This window comes from Pan paniscus, chromosome X (assembly GCF_029289425.2).
Source record: "Pan paniscus chromosome X, NHGRI_mPanPan1-v2.0_pri, whole genome shotgun sequence".
NCBI classification, from domain to species: domain Eukaryota; kingdom Metazoa; phylum Chordata; class Mammalia; order Primates; family Hominidae; genus Pan; species Pan paniscus.
Window position 1 is genome coordinate 8,619,640 of NC_073272.2, and position 19,080 is coordinate 8,638,719.

The 19,080-nt window shown below is 43.4% G+C and overlaps 1 protein-coding gene across 2 annotated transcripts in view; it reads right to left on the reverse strand.

Annotated features, from left to right (window-relative positions):
• PUDP (pseudouridine 5'-phosphatase) overlaps positions 1-19,080 on the reverse strand; it is a 186,223-nt gene that overhangs the window by 111,840 nt on the left and 55,303 nt on the right. For both annotated transcript variants that reach the window (XR_010111200.1, XM_034951337.3), the window contains exon 3: positions 2,303-2,532. Coding sequence is in view for 1 of the 2 variants with exons in the window: in XM_034951337.3 (XP_034807228.1) it covers positions 2,303-2,532 (230 nt within the window). In the remaining variant the exon portion in view is untranslated. The remainder of the gene's footprint in view (positions 1-2,302; positions 2,533-19,080) is intronic.

Here is a 19,080-nt window from a genome sequence, read left to right on the forward strand (position 1 = left end):
CTTAAGCAATTGCAGTCAAGTTGAATTCAGTAATGAGACTTAAATCAAGAATGAGATTTCAATCAGCCCAGGTATGTGTGTTGCTAAGAATGCCCCACTGTCTTTCAATGACTGTTTATAGCTATGGCATCATAAAAACTACACACCTGGTTTTTGTCCCCAGTTCATGACATGGAGCTCCTAAAACACTTGGAATTTCTGAGTCATTAATAAGCCATTTTCAACCTAATAAGATGCCTCTAGTGGACCCAGGATAGCTTTAGGACAGGGTCTGGACATCAGAAAGACCAAATATGCGATTAGAAGATTGGGTCTGGGCACGGTGGCTCATGCCTGTAATCCCAGCACTTTGGGAGGCTGAGGCGGGTGGATCACGAGGTCAGGAGTTCAAGACCAGCCTGGCCAACATCATGAGACCCTGTCTCTACTAAAAATACAAAAATTAGCCAGGCGTGATGGCACACGCCTGTAATCCCAGGTACTCAGGAGGGTGAGGCAGGAGAATCGCTTGAACCCGGGAGGTGGAGGTTGCAGTGAGCCGAGATCATGCCACTGCACTCCAACCTGGGCAACAGAACGAGACTTCATCTCAAAACAAACAAACAAACAAACAAGACTGGAACTTTCAGCCCTCCCCCTCATCTCCAGGGAGGGCACCTTGGCCTGGATTGAGTTCAATGAGCAATCGTCAGTGATGTCATCACTCACACCTACGTAAGAAAGCTCCATAAAAACCTCTACATAAGGGGCCTGGGGAGCTTTGAGTTTGGTGAGCACATGGAGGTGCTGGGAGGGTCAGGTGCCCAGAGAGGGCAGGGGAGCATTGCAACCACCCACCATACATTGGCCAATGCCTTGCTTCCATTTGGCTGTCCCTGAGTTTTACCCTTCATAACAAAGCAGCAAGTGTATGAAAGTGTTTTCCTGAGCTCTGTCAGTCATGTTAGGGGATTATTAGACCTGAAGAGAGGATTGCAGGAACCCCCAATTTGTAGCCAATCAGAAGTACAGGTGGCCCCTGGAACGTGCAATGGGCGTCTTGTGGGACTGGGGCCTTAACCTTCGGGGTCTGGGCTAACCGTAGGAGTCAGTGTCAGAACTGAACTGAATTGCTGGATGCCCACTTAGCTTCAGAGAATCAGAGGCCTGTGTACTGAGGCACAGGTTCCGGCTGCCTCTATAGGCTCAAGGTAGTAAGTTGCACCCTGGGCAAAAAACAAAACAAAACAAAACAACAACAACAAAAAACAGGTCTTTCAAGACTACTCCGGTAGCTCCGCTTTATTGGGAAGGAGGTTTCTGAGTAATTTCCCTGAGCTCGTGATTGGTGTCACTGGTTAGTGATGAGAGGTGAGGCCTGAAAAAGACCTCTCACTGAAAGGCTCTTCCCCACAAACCACAAAAGTCCTCACATGCAGGAACCCAGGGGAAGCAGGCATTTGCAGAGACTCCCCGACGGATGCCCTCCCCAGCTGCTTACACTTACATCGCCAGCGGGAGCCCCCCTTTCAAGGGTGACTTGCTGTGATTCTGGAATCTGTACCTGCAGATCGTTCAGGCCAAGGACTCCATCTTGGCAGTCACAGAACGGTCAGAGGAATCTGGAGCCAGGCCCAGCCACCACGAGCGGTCGGCTCTCTAAACGCTCTGCCCAGGTCACCTGAGGAGGAGCCTTATTTAACAAGAGGGAGCCAGGGGCCGTCTCCACTGCATACCCTGCATGGTCAAGCAGCCGCGGTGCGGGACAGGGGGTGCCACGGCATACAAACCCACCAGCTGCCACTTTCCAATGGAGAAATGGATGGAAGTCCAAAAACTTGGCGATAAAAACCCAGCATCACTACACAAGCAAAAACTGCAGCAACCAACGAGCACTCTATAAGCAGTTGGGGAGGGGAAGTGAGTTTTAGTGATTTACATCTGAACTGCAGTGAATACTCACCTTAAAGCCTGCACCTAGACAATAAGACTGTTTTAAGCCCCACATCATTAAAACCGCCGCTTCCCTGGAAAATGTCTGAATAGGCCTTGTTCTGGCACTGTAAGCTTCTCAGATTGTCCCTGAGACCCAGTGGATTCTGGCTGAGTCTCCCTGGCCTGGTGACTTAGGTGCGGCCACGATTCCTCACAAAATCTTCCAACCAGACCATCGCCCTGCCCACATACCCAAGTTCTAGGGAGCATTGCAAAGTGGCCTTCAACAGCACAAACCACAACTTTTCACATTTAGCAAACACTACGTGGATATTATTTGGTGGAACATGGTTGTGGAACACGGCCCGTGTCACCGGCACCCACTTACCTTCTCCATAGCAGGAGGGGGAGAGAACCTCTTGGCACAAGCTAGGAAGATGTCCGGGTCTGGCTTGCCATGCTGCACTTCGGGGTCATCTCCCAGCACAATGTGGGAAAACAAGCTGAAGAACTCCTTGTGGCGGCTTGTCTTCATATCGAACGACGCGGACCCCGAGCTGGTGGCCAGTGCAAAGGGGATGCCATGTTTCCGCAGGTGGATGATGAGTTTCTCCGCCCCTGGGGAGGAGGAGGGAAGGACTGAGGTGAGGGGCAAGGCCACCACCATAAGACCTTCTTGCAGGGACAGTCCCTCCAGCTGTGTGGCAGCACACTCTCAGGCTGCTCCTTTTGAGGAATTTCTGACCTAGGACAGATTGTCTAAAAGCAGTTGTCAGCTCCAAAACATCCCTGCTCAAATAAAACAAACCAAAAAATCAAAAAAGCTATTGGCGGTTGAGCGATACATTTCCCAAAGGAACAGAAGAAGAGCGCACTGGGAGGCACTGCTGCTTTGCCTGCTGGGCCTCCTTATGAAACGTGGAGAAGGGCAGAGAGCAGGCCCAGGAGGTGACTGGACCTGGGATCTGGCCAGGGCACCGGGGAAGGCCCTTCAGCAGGGCCTCGCTGAACCATACTTTTTTTCCAAAGCGTAAATACACAAGGACTATGCTTTTGGTGTTTTCTGCAAAAACGCTGTATTCTACAGAAAACACTTCAATCATTCTTCACCCTGCTAAGGAGAGGAAATTACACAAAGGCCTCCACCAGATGCTGAAGAAGGCTGTGGCTGAGGGACTGCTGCAGCACTACTTAACAAGGGATCAGGGGACAAAAGAAAGCTGCTGAACACAGCTGATCAACAGCAACGTGCCATATGAAAAGAGCATCCTCACACTGTCATTAGCCACACGGATTAACTACAGGCACCACACAGGTCCATGGAGGTCATCATAGAGCCAATCATGAGAGGACTAGTTATCAGAAAGAATAAAAAATACCAGGAGTCCTTCCTACCTTTAACTTATGCTGACTAGCACAACAGGAACATCTAAATCCACACAAGGTGTGATGGTTTGTCTAAAATTTTATTTTATTTTTGAGACAGGGTCTCGCTCTGTTGCCCAGGCTGGAGTGCAATGGCTGATCTTGGCTCACTGCAACCTCGGCTTCCCAGGTTCAAGCGATTCTCCTGCCTCAGCCTCCAGAGTAGCTGGGACTACAGGCATGTACCACCACGCCCAGCTAATTTTTGTATTTTTAGTAGAGATGGGGTTTCACCATGTTGGCCAGGCTGGTCTCAAACTCCTGACCTCAGGTGATTCGCCTGCCTCGGCCTCTCAAAGTACTGGGATTACAGGCATGAGCTACCACGCCTGGCCTAAAATTATTTTAAATAATTGTATAATCATGCCTATTTTAATAATGTCATGATTTAATGTCCCTACTTTGTCAATTGTTACACAAAAGAATCAACAGAGTCATTTTTTCCAAACACCTAAAGTCATTCAGGATAAGGTAACAGATATCTGGAGCACCTGACCCTCTAAAGATTTTTAAAAGGAAGGCATGGACAGATCATAATGTAGTTCCAGGACAAAGTTAAATAAAGCAAATGAAATCAAGCAAAATCTAGCACTCCACTGGGTGTAGAATTCATAGTGTCTAACATTCAATCAAAAATTACCATGCTGCAAAGAAGCAAATACCACCCACAATCAGGAGAAACAGACACAGAAATGATAGAGACAGATGGAATTAGCAGATCATGACCTTATGTAACGGCTTTATAAGTATTATAAACACACCTAAGATAGACACTATCAGAATAAAAAAGAAAAACAAAAGACCCAACTACATGTTGTCTACAGAAACCTACTTTAAATATAACTACACAGATAGATTGAAGATAAAAGGATAGAAAACTACATACCACATAACTATTGCTCAAAAGAGAGCCAGGTTACTTGCATTAATAACAAACAAGCCTTTAGAACAATGAATGACTATCATCAGGGATAAATAGGGACATTTCATAATGACAAATAGATCAGTTCATCAATAAGACATAATTCTAAATGTGTAAACATCAAATAGCAGAGCTTCAGAATGCATAAAGCAAAAACCAATAGAACTGAATGGAGAAACACAAACGTAGAAGGAAGTTTAAAATTCCTCTATCAGTAATTGATAAAACAAGTAGACAGAAAAGAAGTAAGGACACAGCAGACTTCAGAACCACTGTCAAGCAACCTGACCTAATTGACGTTTATGTAATACTTCTCCCAACAACAGCAGAAACCACATTATTTTTAAGTGCACGTGGAACATTCAACAAGAAATATCCTATTATAAGGATAAAACTATTCTCAAAAATTATAAAATACTTAAAATCATACAGAATGCCTTATCTAACAATGGTAGAATTAAAATAGACATTAATAATAGGAATGTGGAAAATCACAAATATTTGGATGTTACACTTCTATGTAAGACATGGGTCAAAGATGAAATCACAAAGGGAAACTAGGTAATATTTTGTAGAGAACTAAAAACTACCAAAATTTCTGGGATGTGGCTAAAACATTGCTTCGATGAAAACTGATGGCATTGAGTGATATGTTAAATAATAAGGTCTCAAATAAGTGATCTAAGTTGCCACATTGAAAACCTGAAAGAAAGAAGTTCAAGGATTTAAGCTTTTACCTTAAGAAAGTGAAGGAAAAGAGCAAATTAAACCCAAAACAAATAAAAGGAAGGAAATAATAAACATGAGAGAGAAAATCAATGAAATAAAAGTAGAATACAGAAAACCAACTAAATCAAAAGCGAGTTGTTTGAGAAGAGCAATTAAATTAGTAGACTCCTAGCTAAACTGATCAAAAAAATAAAGAAGATCCAAATGTACTAACATTAGCAGGGAAAGAGGGGACAGACATCACTACAGATCCTAACATCGATAAAATGATAAAAACTTAATTATTATAGGATTAATGGCAACACATTTGACCATTTAGATGAAATGAGATAATTCTTTGAAAGATATAAAACTCCCTCAAGAAGACACAAATAACCTGAATAGCCTTCTGCCTATGAAAGGAATTGAATTTGTAATTAAAAACCTCCTTCCCACATCTAGGATCAAATGGCCTTGCTGGTAAATTTACCAACTTCCCAAGAAAAAAAGAATGCCAATTCTAAACAGACTTTTCAGGAAATTGGAGGGAACACCTCTCAACTCATTTTACATTTTACATCAGCACTTCCCTGATCCCAAAACCAGATAAAAGCCAGACAAGAAAACAACAGATCTCATGAACATACATACACATACCTCCACGCATAAAAACAATATTCAATCAGTGTAGAAGTACTCCACCTAAAGAGCTTCTACAGAACTTGAATCCATTAGTTAAAAATACTAAAATGCCACACTATTTCATTAGTTTGCAACAACCACTGATTAGTATCACAGAGGACTATATTTATTAGCTAAATTTCAATTTAAACCTTAACCTAACTGATGGATGAGATAAAAGGCTCTAATTTTTTTAAAAAAGAGACAGTCACATGTGGCAGTGCGTCCTGTAACCCGTTACTTGGGAGGCAGAGGCAGGAGAATCGCTTGAACCTAGGAAGTGGAGGTTGCAGTGAGCCGACATAGCGCCACTGCACTCCAGCCTGGGTGACAGAGCCAGACTCCATCTCAAAAAAAAAAAAAAAAAAAAAAAAATTAGCCAATCATGAACTTCTGTCTGGATATAAACAGTGATTAAAGTTGAGTATCAAAACAATCTGAATTTAAAACAAGATTTTTAAATTGCTAGATCACACAATTTTAAACCAATATTTTAAAAAATGGAGCACACTTAAACACATGGCTCTGTAAAACACACTGTATAAAGAAAATTTTCTTAAAGTACTTTGGTGCTATTAATTTTAAAAACTTAAACAGATTATTTTATTATTATTGTTTTCAGACAGGATCTTGCTCTGTGACCCAGGCTGGAGCAGAGTCGAACAATCATAGCAGCCTTGACCTCCTGGGCTCAAAACGATTCTCCAGCCTCAGCCTCCCGAATAGCTGGGACTACAGGTGCATGTCACCATGCCTGGTAAATTTTTTTATGTTTTGTAGAGACAGGGTCTCCCTATGTTAGCTAAGCTAGTCTTGAAGTTCTGCTTCAAGTAATCCTCTTGCCTCGGCCTCTCAAAGCCCTGGGCTTAGAGATGTGAGCCACTGTACCCGGCCGATTATTTTATTTTAGCTTATCATTCTTGCATTTCTATTGCTGTGAATTATTTCTAAGGTGGAGTAGATAAACAAACACACACCAATGTGTCTAGACTGGAATGCAGCTCAACATTCTTATTGATGGAGAATGAATCAAAAACGGTTTTGGACGACTGCTTTACACCACCACAACATACTGAGATCTCCAAAATGCTTGGGACTCCTATGAAGACGAAAGCCAAGACAAGACTATGACCACAGTCAGAGATTACGGGACACCCGTCAATTATACGCCCTCTTTGGGCCTCAATTTTGTCATCTGTCAAAGAGCAATGATTAACGTTCCTCATGGAATTAATTCACAAGAAGAACAATGCCTGGAAAATGACATGGGTGAGGAAGCCCCAGATAAATGTTAGGTAGTGTCGTTATCATCAGATATAGCTCCAGTGTATCATCAGGAATGAACGATCCTAATCACCTGATTCAAAACTGCCTGATGCCTTCACAAAGTTTTTCATCTTTTAAAAAGTGCACACAAACTTTGTCTTACTCACTGGCCTTCCCTGAGAAGTAAAAGACTAAAAAATGCAAATGGAGTTCTGTTCTAGGGAGAAGCTGGTTATGTGTATAAATGAACTCCAGTTCCAAGCTCCTAGAATTTGGTGTGCTTCTGTGGGTTTACAGGAAGGGCAGAGAGACAGATATCTAGATATCTGTTGCTCCAAACAATCAGCTCACAGGACACATCTCCAGGGGAAGAACTGGGGAATGTGGAGAATCAGCACTGTGAGTGGGAAGAAACGCTCCTGCTTTCCTCCATCCTAGAGACCCAAGGTGGGTGAGAACAGGGATGTGCAATTAAACAGGATTAAACAAAGGAAAGAGGCAGAAGACAGGCAGCTGCCGCACGGTCTCAGGTATTCGTGGCATTCTTTTGTTGGGTGATCTGGCCATCAGAACCCTACGAGCCTGAACATTCTCTGTACTACCTAAGACCTGCAGTGAGCAACAGAAGCAAGTGGGGGGTACCGGGGGTTGACAACGCAAAGTGGGAGAGGGAACCCCTTAGAGGGCCATGCATGTCATTAACGCTGTGTGCCGAGAACCATGTCCTGGGCCTCAGTCTAGAAGAGCTCTATGAAGTGAGACATGGAAGACAGCCCGTGCCACTGGGGCAGACGATGTGGTCAGCTGATGGATGCCACCTGGCTACCTGTGAGAAGACGCTGATGCTATCCCAGGACCAGACACACCTGTGGGATTCTGCTGAGCCTCCACTTCCTGCATGGGCATCCTAAGGGTGCCTGGCCCGTCACCCCACCCCACCATGGGGAAGGTGCTTTGGCATGCTGTCTTTCTTAGGGGCTACTTTTGCAACTGCCTGAACAGCAGGTGTTATGCTTCAAAAGCTTTGTGTGACTGAGAGCAGTGGGTTGAACGGTAGCCCCCAAACAGAAGTCCTCACCCATAGTACTTCTGTCTTGTTTAGAAAAAGGGTCTTTGGAGATGTAATTAAGTTAAAAATCTTGAGATGAGCTCACTCTGCCACGTGGAAACGGAGGCAGAGACTGAAGTGATGTGGCCACAAGCCCAGGGATGCCTAGAGCCCCCAGGAGCTGGGAAAGGCAGGAAGGATCCTCCCCTAGAGCTTACAGAGGGAGTGTGGCCCTGAGACACCTTGATTTCAGACTTCCAGTCTCCAGAACTGGGAGACAGTCAACTTCTGTTATTAGAAGTTGCTGAGTTTTCGGTATCTTGTGGCAGCAGCCCCAGGAAATGAATACACAAGTGCTCTGTTCTTGAATGTGAATGAGCAGAACAGACACTGCCAGGTGTTTGTGGAAGAAGACTCAAACAGGCAGAAGACAGGAATCTGCCAGAAAAAAATGACAATCCAGAGAAAAGTGGGCGAGGAAGCAACAGTCATGATAATAATTAGTATTCACGGAGACATATAAGTTACTGAGTCCTTAAAACAAAAACAGAATGCTAGAAAAGAACAATTCCCAGAAGAAGAAAGAACATATGAGGATTAAAATAAATCAGGAGAGGAGGGCCGACACAGGCAATGTCAGCTACGACACCAAGCTGTCTGGGATGCGGTTCAAGGCGGTTGTAGGGGGCAGGTGGTGGACAGACGGCTGCTCTTTCTCGTTCCTTAGAAATATGTCCGGTTTGGCTGGGCATGGTGGCTCATGCCTACAATCCCAGCACTTTGGGAGGCCGAGGTGGGCGGATTACTTGAGGTCAGGAGTTGCAGACCAGCCTGACCAACATGGTGAAATCCCATCTCTACTAAAAACACAAAAATTAGCCAGGCGTGGAGGCACATGCTTGTAATCCCAGCTACTCGAGAGGCTGAGGCAGGAGAATCACTGGAACTCAAGAGACGGAGGTTGCAGTCAGCCGAGATCACACCACTGCACTCGACAGAGAAAGACTGTCTCAACAACAACAACAAAAAAAAAAAAAAAGAAGGAAAAAAAAAAGAAATACGTCGTGATTTTTAAAACATTGACAATATTCAAATATACACAGAAAGAAACTGCCTGATTGATATTGCTTTATTTCCTGTGAGGCAGTTTCACTTCCTGAGGACTACAGAGAAACCCTGTCACCCTCCGGCCTCCATCCTCTTCCTAAGGCTCAGAATCTGAGCTGTTACCTGCATCTTTGCGGGTGAAGATATAGCTCATGTGCTATCACTTCCTGGAAACTTTACCAGGCTCCTCACACCCTTGTAACCCGCTGGGATTCACCACAACACCTCCAGCAGCTGGCTGCAGTTATTGCAGTTGTATGTATGTGGTTAGAAACTTCCACTCAAGAATGAGTCACAACCTCTGCACTCCCAAGACCCCATGCAGACATCCAGTGAATAAACTGCTTATTTCCTGCCCTCTGTTTTCCTCATCCTCGTACTCCATCCTCTCTGTTCTTAGGAATGGAAAGCAGTGGTGGGGGCAGGAATCATTCCTTTTCCTTGCAGTACATGTGTGCAGCATGGAATAGAAAGTGATTTCAGATACATAGTGGGAAGGTGAGCTAGTTTTCCTTTGACTCCATCCATGGCTTATGAAGCAAGCTGAATGCTGGCTGTGGGGGTGTGAGGATGGCCCCTGCACTACACAACAATGCTCAGAGTTTCTCAGGGTTTGTGTTTCCAATTAGGAGGCCACGCTTGGCTGGCACATGCTGGGCCCTCAATAAATATCTATGACCGATATTGAATGGACAATTAAAGCAAAGGTCATTAAAAATAACATTTGGCTATGTGACAATCACTCAGATTCTAGATTTTAAGTGTTCTCCCCACAAAACATGATGAGAAAGTGAGATGATGCATGTGTTCATTAGCTTGACGCAGCCACTCCACAATGTATACACACTTCAAAACATGTTGTGTGTGATAACTATATACGATTTCTATTTGTCAATTAAAAAATAAATAAGTTAAAAAAATAGCATCCGGTTATCCGAGTTCATGGTGGGGAGCCTTCTCATGAAGCGGTTAGCATTCTCCTTTACACAAGACAGACCTGTTACTCTCTAATAAGATGCTGCCTCCTGGAAAATGTGTACCCAGAGAGCACACACGGTCCAGCAGACGTCGCTGTTGTGATATAGCACACAGAGGCAGGGGATAAGATTCGATGTGATTGACAGGCACATTTAACCAAGAGAAAACTTTCAAGATCTGATGGAGTAATGCAGGGTTTCCATTCTTATTTCTTGCCTACTTGAAGTTCCTTGAGCGAGCTGAAAGCACTTACTGTTGCGAGGCTTCCTAAGGAAACATCAGTTCCAGGTTCTTCACAAATGTCACACGTGATCTCACAAGGGTACCATGTTCTGAACAACACTGAGCTTTGGAATACTAGAATTGTTGGCACTTCACAATGCAAGGACTTGTCTCGCTCTCTGAACCCTGGGTTTTACGTGGGCAACTTGGCAAGTCCACGAGCCTTCGGTCATCAATGGACAGTCAGGGGCCACATGCAGGAAGCTGTTGCTGTGTGAAGAGCTGATGCCCTGAGAGAGTGACCAAGAAGGGAGAAAGATGTCTGCAGGTCAAACAGGCACCTGGGATTCCATAAAATGGATGCAAGTTAACTTTAAATCATAAGGGGTAAGCTGTGTAGGTCAGGTATTTACAAAGGGGTCCACGAAATGGATTTTAGCAAACTTCCTTTAAGTTTAACATCTGTTTAACTTTTAAAAACATACGCTGATGCATTTATTTCTTGTTCAAGATTTATCGAAGGAAACATAATTCCATGAGGACACGCTGCTACCATTGTGATAAATGGATTGGTCATGCTCAGTGACAAAAGTGTCTCCTGGACCAGACTCTACTCAGGCTGCTCTGAGTCTTTTTCTCCACAAGGCCCCCACACTGGCCTATAAAGACTTGAACAAGTTCAACAGCTCAAGGTCACACCGCTACATGACTCTAGCCCCCTTAAAGTACTTGCCTACGAAAACTCAAGGCTGCCAAAATAACTGATTGTTGGTTCCAGCCACCCCTGCAGACAAGCCTCTGTGGAAGGGCAGGAGCCTGACTTCTGTCAGCACCAGTGAAACCCAGATGGCTTCACACTGACCAAACCCTCTTCCTGCTTTCTGCAATTTTCACTTCCCCGACTCTGCTGAGCCCCTGCTGACCCCTCCCTACTCCCTGAATTTCCCTTTAAAATGCCCAGTCACCTCTGGGCTAACTGATGTTGAGCCCAGTTTCACATTGGTCTCTTTTCTCTATTGCAATAGTATATTATGGAAGAAAATCTGTGCTGATCGCTTTAACTACTGTCTGGCTGTGTTTATCCTTGACACTAGAAAATAACCAAAGTCAAATTCCCCAAAGCATATAGTATTCACATTCATATATATATAGTTTTAAAAATTGTGACTTTAAGTATAAATTTAAAAGAAATATTAACTAATTTAGGAAATCTGGCTAATATAGATTCTTGATTTTTTATAAGTTCTGTATGTTTATCTATTAAAATGGAACCATCACTTACAAACACTACTGTGCGCTTTTTAGTTCCCTCACAGGAAACCTCTGGTAGCCACAGCCACTGTGAGTGGGCGTCTCTTAATGATTTACTGCAGAGCCATGCCTCAGGCTATCCCTCTTCTGATCTTCTCCAAGCTCTAGGGAGCATGCTTCTTTCTCAGACATCATTGATTTTGGCAGAGCACCTCCGTCCTTTTTCTAGGCCTTCCAAATGAATTCTGCTCTTTTGAAAAGGTGCTTGCTGCTAGGGAGAGGGCCCTTGGCTGTGTGCAGATCTTCAGTCCTAATTTACTAGGGACCTGGCACCAACTCAAAGCTATTATCAGGGATCGCCACTTATGGAATTTGCACCACAGGATCCGGCTTATGGAATTGAGTGACTATATCCTGGACGTAAGACAGTGTGGTAGTGTGGAAGGAAAGGAAACAGGAGAAAGGAATTGGGTTGAGGGGCTGGAAGAGGAGCAAGGCTCTGGCAAGACTGGCTGAACCTCATGGAACACTCCAGCCAAACACGACTGACTGAGTCCTCGCCCCAGCTCAGGGCCCTCCTGGGGCAACCTGAACAGTGGCAGTCTGAGCTGGGAGTAGGAAAGTATGGGTGGAGGTGTACTGGCTTGACAGTGCTCTCCCCACAAAATTCATGTTCACCTAAAACGTGGGAATAGGACCTTAGTTGGAAACAGGGTCTTTGCAGATGTAATCAAGTTATTATGAGGCCATACTAAGTTAAGGTTGGACCCTAAATCCAAAGAAAGGAGAGGGAAATTTGGAGACAAAGACACACAGGACGAGGGAGGGCGTGTGAAAATGGAGACAGAGATTGGGGAGTTGAAGGTACAAGCCAAGGAAAGCTAAGGGTGGCCGGCAACTACCAGCAGCTGAAAAGAGGCAGGAAGGATCCTTCCCTAGAGCCTTGAGAGGGAGTGCAGCCCTGCTCACACCTTGACTTCGGACTTCTAGCCTTCTGAGGTGTCAGACAGTAAGTTTCTGCTGCTTTAAGCCACGGAGTTTGTTAATTAACACAGCACTACCAGGAAGCTAATACAGTGGGTTGACCCTGGAGGAGAAAACTTGGATAGACTGAGGTTCTATCTGTGAGATGACCTTAAACCACCTTAATTATCTTCCTCAAATTCTGGTACTTGACACACAAATTTGTGATACTTGATGGGGAGACAGTGTGGGAAACCTGTGTTTCCTTTTTTGGCAAACATTAAATACTGACAGAAATAAAGCAGTTATGAAAATAAATATAAACTAACTCCTTTCAAATCTTCAAACAAACAGTTGCAAGAGTCCAGTTTACATTTATTTGGTCTGCTGGTCCCAGGGCAATACAGGCGATGAGCATCTGACTGCCTTTGCTGTTCTACCCACAGCTGGCTGCTTGCTTTGTGGCAATAGGTGCTGTCTAATGTTCTCTGGGGTCACTGAAATGCGATCGGCCTAAACTCCTCCAGCCAAAGAAGCACCTTTCTCTAGAATCTCGTTATCAGTATCACAGATGGCACAGCTTGTGTTCTGGTCCAATTTCATAGACTTATAGCAGAATTTTAGATTAAAATGGAAAGCCAGGGAGGGCAATTCAAACCACTGATCAATGCCTGGTAATTAAGGATGGATCAAATAATAAAAATTAAAACAAAACTATTTTTTTCAGCCATTGAAAATAAAAGAGACAAAGTAATATTGAGAGTAATGCAGAAATTTTATTTAAGGAAAATTAATTTTGCATTTCTACATTAGTTTTTATGAAGTAAACGTAGGACTACAGCGTGTAATTTTTTTTTTAAGTAGCAACAGGATTTTACCAGGCTGGTCTCAAACTCCTGTCCTCAAGCAATCTGCCTACCTTGGCCTCCCACAGTGCTGCAACTACAGGTGTACAATGTGATAGTGGGACTGAATGGTCTCTCTCATTCCTCTGCTAAGCACTAGGACTTTAGAAGAAAAGCCTCTCCACCTGATTCTACTGACCCTAAGTGCCCCTCCTCCAGGCAGGACTTGACACCTTAATGTTAAAAATGACTCAAAATTTCCCTGTGCTGTAGATTTGTCTCTGTAACAACTTGACGTGAAAATTTCCCTCTCACTATAGCATGGTGTACTGATCCTTGATCCTTGTTTTCCCTTATAAAGAATGACTAGACTAGGACTTAAACAATAAAATGCCGTTTTATTAATAGCATGGGATACATGTGAGTGTCCTTGTGTTCCAGATTTGCCACTGTAACAATTTACATACAAATTGCCCTCTGACTCTAGCAAGTAGTACTAACCCCTGATCCCTTTTTTAAATCCCTTGCAGAGAATTATTAGACTAGTACTTCGCAGTATAATGCCCTTTTAATAAGCACATGGAATGCATGAGAGTTTCCTTGTGTTCTAGATGTGCCTCTGTGACAACCTGCATGCAAACTGCTCTCTGACTCTAACGTTGGCTACTGATCCATGATCCTTGCTTCTCTCTCCTTTTAGAAAACGGCTATACTAGGAATGAACAGCATAATATCAACAAAAATGACAACCAAAGTTTAAGTTCTAAGCCTCTTGAAAGGGAGGAACAAATATATAGATTACAGGAGTGTCTGGAAAGGATGCATGTTCCCCAGAGGACAACATTTCAGATGTGGGTCGCCACAACAGAAGAGTGGGGGCTGAGTCGCCAGGCAGATTCTCAGTAAGCTACACAGCACCACCTGGGGGCACAGGTGGGAGCCTTCTCCAAACTCGAAGTTACTACCTGTAGTCAGTTTTTCCATCAGTGGGCCTCGAAATGTTGGTGTTTAAGAGTTGTTGTCATGAGGTAACTTCCTTCCCCAGAGAAGAGTTCTCCAGGATCTTTTTTGGTTGTGCATAAAAGAGAGTGAGGTGAAGGGACCTGGTGGGCTCACAGCGCAGGGTGCAGGGATCTTTTATCTACGTCCTCCACTGTGCCTGATCACCGGAGATCTGAAGTCTCTCTGGCTCTGTGTATAAACCTGTTTTCTGCCCCAGGTGGCATTCTGAACGCACAGCTTGGGGTGGAGGGCCCAATGGCTCCACTACTTCACATCCGGGATTTCAACCTGCTCTGTGGTGTTTTAGCTCTTTGTTTTATCCTGCCTTTTGTTTTTTTTGAAACACAAATTCAACTTACTACCTGTTTTTAAATGAAAAGAGTCAAAAAATATGATCTTATAACCTGTGAAAATGAGATGAAGTTCCACTTTCTGTGTCTGTAGAGACAGTTTGACTGGAGTGCAGCACCAGCACCCACTCACGCACTGTTTACAGCTACTTGCTTCTTAACACAGCAAAGCTAAAGGCTTCACACATATACCATGGGGTCTGTAAAGCTGAAAACACAGAGAAAGCTTATTGGCCCCTGATAGCAAACAAATCATGTGCAGGCCCAAGAGGTGAAAGAAAAGAGGGGGTAACATCAGGAAGACAGAAAAGTAAGAGGTAAATTTTGTAATGCAGGAAGTCAGCCAGGCATTGACACCTAAGCCCTTTGCCCCCTTGCCTGTGACACTAATAGGAAGAATTATTGTCAGTTCTTCAAGAAATTCATGCACAGACCAGATAGGAAATTTACCTCATGAGAGAACTGCCCTCCTAGAAACGGAATCCAAAAATCCCCAACGAGTTTCTTCCATTAACCACTTAACTAAATATTCTCTACAAGTGCTCAAATTATTAGAGCATTATTAGAGCAAATTATCAAAACAATGTTGAGAATTTAAAGTATATATAGTATCTACATATTATATATACTATATAATAACTCATTGAAAAACATATAGCGTAAGGGTTTATTAATGTTTATTGAAGTCTGATGTTCAGTTCCTGTACTTATGCAGCTAAATCCAAATACAGATATTTTTTAGCTTACCACGCATAGAATATTTTATGAGCCATAGACCCACCATTTCAATGCAACCAAAGGAGCAGAAATTTTTAAATTTAAAAAAATTTTTCTTAGCCCTATGAAATTGAATTCATATAAATCCCTAATAGACAAAAAGGATGTGTATAAAGATTAAATCAATTTGATATACCAACATGCTTAAAATCTCCTTATTAAATTGCGCTTACAATAGGCTGTGCATGGTACAAAGAAAACTCAGTAAAATAAGACTCATACAACCCAGACAGTATCTGCATTGGGAATTTCGTACTATTTTCTAAAATGTGGGACATTCAGGAAATGTCCACTTCCCCCTAGCTAGCTGGTAAGTGACCCTTTGATCATATGCCTCACATCTCATCTCAGTCTTACAGGGACAGCCAGTTTCAACACCAGAAGCTCCTGTGTTGTCACAATGAAGAGGCTGGAGGCTACCATGTAAGCGACCCACTAGCCCCGACTTCACCCCAACCAGGCCAGACACAATCAGACACAATCTTGTGCTCCCCGCCATGTGACAAAGGTTACTACCACTGGCAAATTCTGAGTTCAGTGTGCAAAGGTGCTATCAGTTTCAGAATCTGCTCTTTGCCCTGAAAATCAAGTAAAATGCATTCTTTTGTGTTATGTAACAGATGAGAAGGAGATGACTTTGCAGAGTTTTACGTTGATATGAGAAAGAAGTGGCACTGAACACTTCCAAAGGGTCAATGGTGACTCCATGAAAAAGACTTTATGATCGTCAGGAGCCTCCTGTCCTCACAGAAGCTACACCAGCATTCTTTCTGGAGATTATATGATCTCTGTAGCCAGCTGTCAATGGTAAATAAAAAAGAAAGGGAAAGATACCGAGGAACAGTATTTTGTTCTGATCAGGACACACTTAGTTCAGCACTTGACTGTGGTAACTCAGGTCTCCTAGGTTTCACTAGAATGTGGAAAGCTCTGGAAACTCAAAGGGAAGGCACATTTAACTGGACTTTTTATTTATTCTTTTTAAGACAGAGTCTCACTCTGTCACCAGGCTGCAGTGCAGAGGCATGATCTCAGCTCACTGCCATCTCTGCCTCCCTGGTTCAAGCAATTCTCCTGCCTCAGCCTCTCAAGTAGCTGGAACTACAGGCGCCCGCCACCATGCCCAGCTAATTTTTTTGTATTTTTATACAGACAGGGTTTCACCATGTTGGCCAGGCTGGTCTCGAACTCCTGACCTCAAGTGATCCACCTGCCTTGGCCTCCCAAAATGCTGGGATTACAGGTGTGAGCCACCGCGCCCGGCCTTAACTGGACTTTTTCTTTCATTGGCTTTCTTAAGATCTGGAGAACCTGACCAACTATCTCAAAATACTGACCATCCTCAGAAAAATATTTGATTTTGTGTCTTCTTTGATTTGCCAGAAAGCTGCTTACAGTACTAATTTCATTTACTTTGAATCACTTTTCAGGTTGCTACTTCTAAGGATCTATCACTACAAAATAAATGTATAAAACAGCTATTTAAATAGCTTATGATTAATAGCCAAAGGAAAAGATATAAACTAGGAAATGTTAACATAATAGCTCATTCAATTTTCCTGATTTTCTACTATAGCTCTCTACGTGATTAAACAATGTAAATTCTCTTACCTAAACAAGCACAAGTATTATAAAACCCAATCTGAAGAAGGCATTTAACTCATCGTAGAGAATGCCATACCTGAGGTTCTCAATAAAAGCAGCCTGGTAATGGCCTACAAGGCCAGGGTCAAACTTCTCCTTCTCCGTTTCACTTCTCTGAACCTGTATCCTCACCTATATAATGCAAATAAGAACAACCCTGACTACGTTACAAAACAAACATAAAAGTGCAAATGATATAAAGATTGGGAAAGAGTTTCAGTTTTTAATTTCTTCACAAATAAGAGGTAACAGAAAAGTATTCTTCTTTTAAATAACTCACATCAAAAATGGATTCATTTTGCCTTATGCATTCAACAATAAGACAAAAATAACAGAATACTTTAAGTTATAGTAATCCCAAACTAATTTTAAAGTTCTTAACCTAATTTGTGGACTACTTACTATAAAATATCATAGTTTCCTATTGTCAATTTTTTTTTGCAAATATTTCGTAGAAATTTCAGTTTTATGGCTAGAGCTTTGTTGTGAGGAGTTTCTGTTGATGGTGTCTCTGTCAATAGTCTCAAATATTAAAGTCTTGCTCTTACAGTCTACTCTCTAAGGAATCCTCTAGAAAGGAGAGAGTAAAACTTTCCCTGTATTCTTGTGTCTACCATGCTATGGAGATGAAAGGTCCCACCGTATAGAAGTGGTGCAGAAACCACCTCAGGAGAGTAGGCGTGGTGCAAGGTGCTCCTGACCTCACTCAAACCTGCCCATGACACTGGGCCCAAGTCCCCATGACCCAGGTGCTTGGGGCGTATGAGAGACACCTGTCTTCCCTGATAAGAGTGTATGATTCTGTTGGGGATGAGGAGATGCACTTATCCACAACACTTATGTGAAAATCCACATTTGTGTCTACTCACTACAGGCTTTCTACCTCATCTGCACAGGAGCTTTGCCAAAACACAACTCCAAAATCCTTGAATGGCTTCTTGCCATTTGAAAAAGAATAACTATTGTTGTATGTGGTAAAACACCTACAATATAAAATGTACTATTTTAATGATTTCTCAGTGTACAATTCTGTGGCATTCAGTACATTCACATTGTTGTACAGCCATCACCACCATCCATGTCCAGAACGTGTTCATCTCCCCAAGGTGAAACTCTGTCCCCATTAAATGCTAAAACCTCCATCCCCCTCCCCCAGCCCCTGGCAATCACAATTCTACTTTCTGCCTCTATGGATTTGACAACTCTAGGGACATCATACTGAAGCAGGAGAATAGGGTCTGGAGGCAGGGAACCAAAAGCTGATTCATGCTGACTTCCCAGAACTCAATCAAAAGGAAAACCCCAACTTTCCATGCCCAAGTAACAAAAGGACCGGATGCTATTCCCTTTGCAAGCCTCTCCTACCTTCTCTGTGTGGCAGATGGAAAACTGAAAGTATTTCTCATTGGTTGCTTTGTGCAACCATTTCTACTACTGGCGCCAGGAGGCTGTGAGCGGGTGCTGGGACTCGGGGCAAGCTGGCAGCGCTCTACACCTGGATGCTCACCTAAAAGTCACTGCCCTCCCCACTCCCTCGTCCTGACTGCAGTGTGCAGAGAGTGCTGGCACCTAACACCCCTCAAAGCCTGTCTGTGCAGCTCCACAGTGCTGTCCTATGCTGTGAGCACACCCCTCCCGGAGGGACAGTGACTTGATTCAACCTATTGTGGTCATTTATCTACTCATTTCCTCTCCTTTGAATCGAGAGGTCCTTGAGGTAAGGATTTCTCTTGTTCATTATCCTATACTCCTAAAGACTTAGAAATCCACAGGAGAACCACCACACATTTAGAAACAGAAACTGGGCCAGGTGTGGTGGCCCATTCCTGTAATCCTAGCACTTTGGGAGGCTGAGGCAGGAGGATCACTTGAGCCCAGGAGTTTGAGACCAGCCTGAACAATATAGTAGGGCCCTGTCTCTACAGAAAAGAAAAAAATAATTAGCTGGGCATGGTGGCACACATCTGAAGTGTCAGC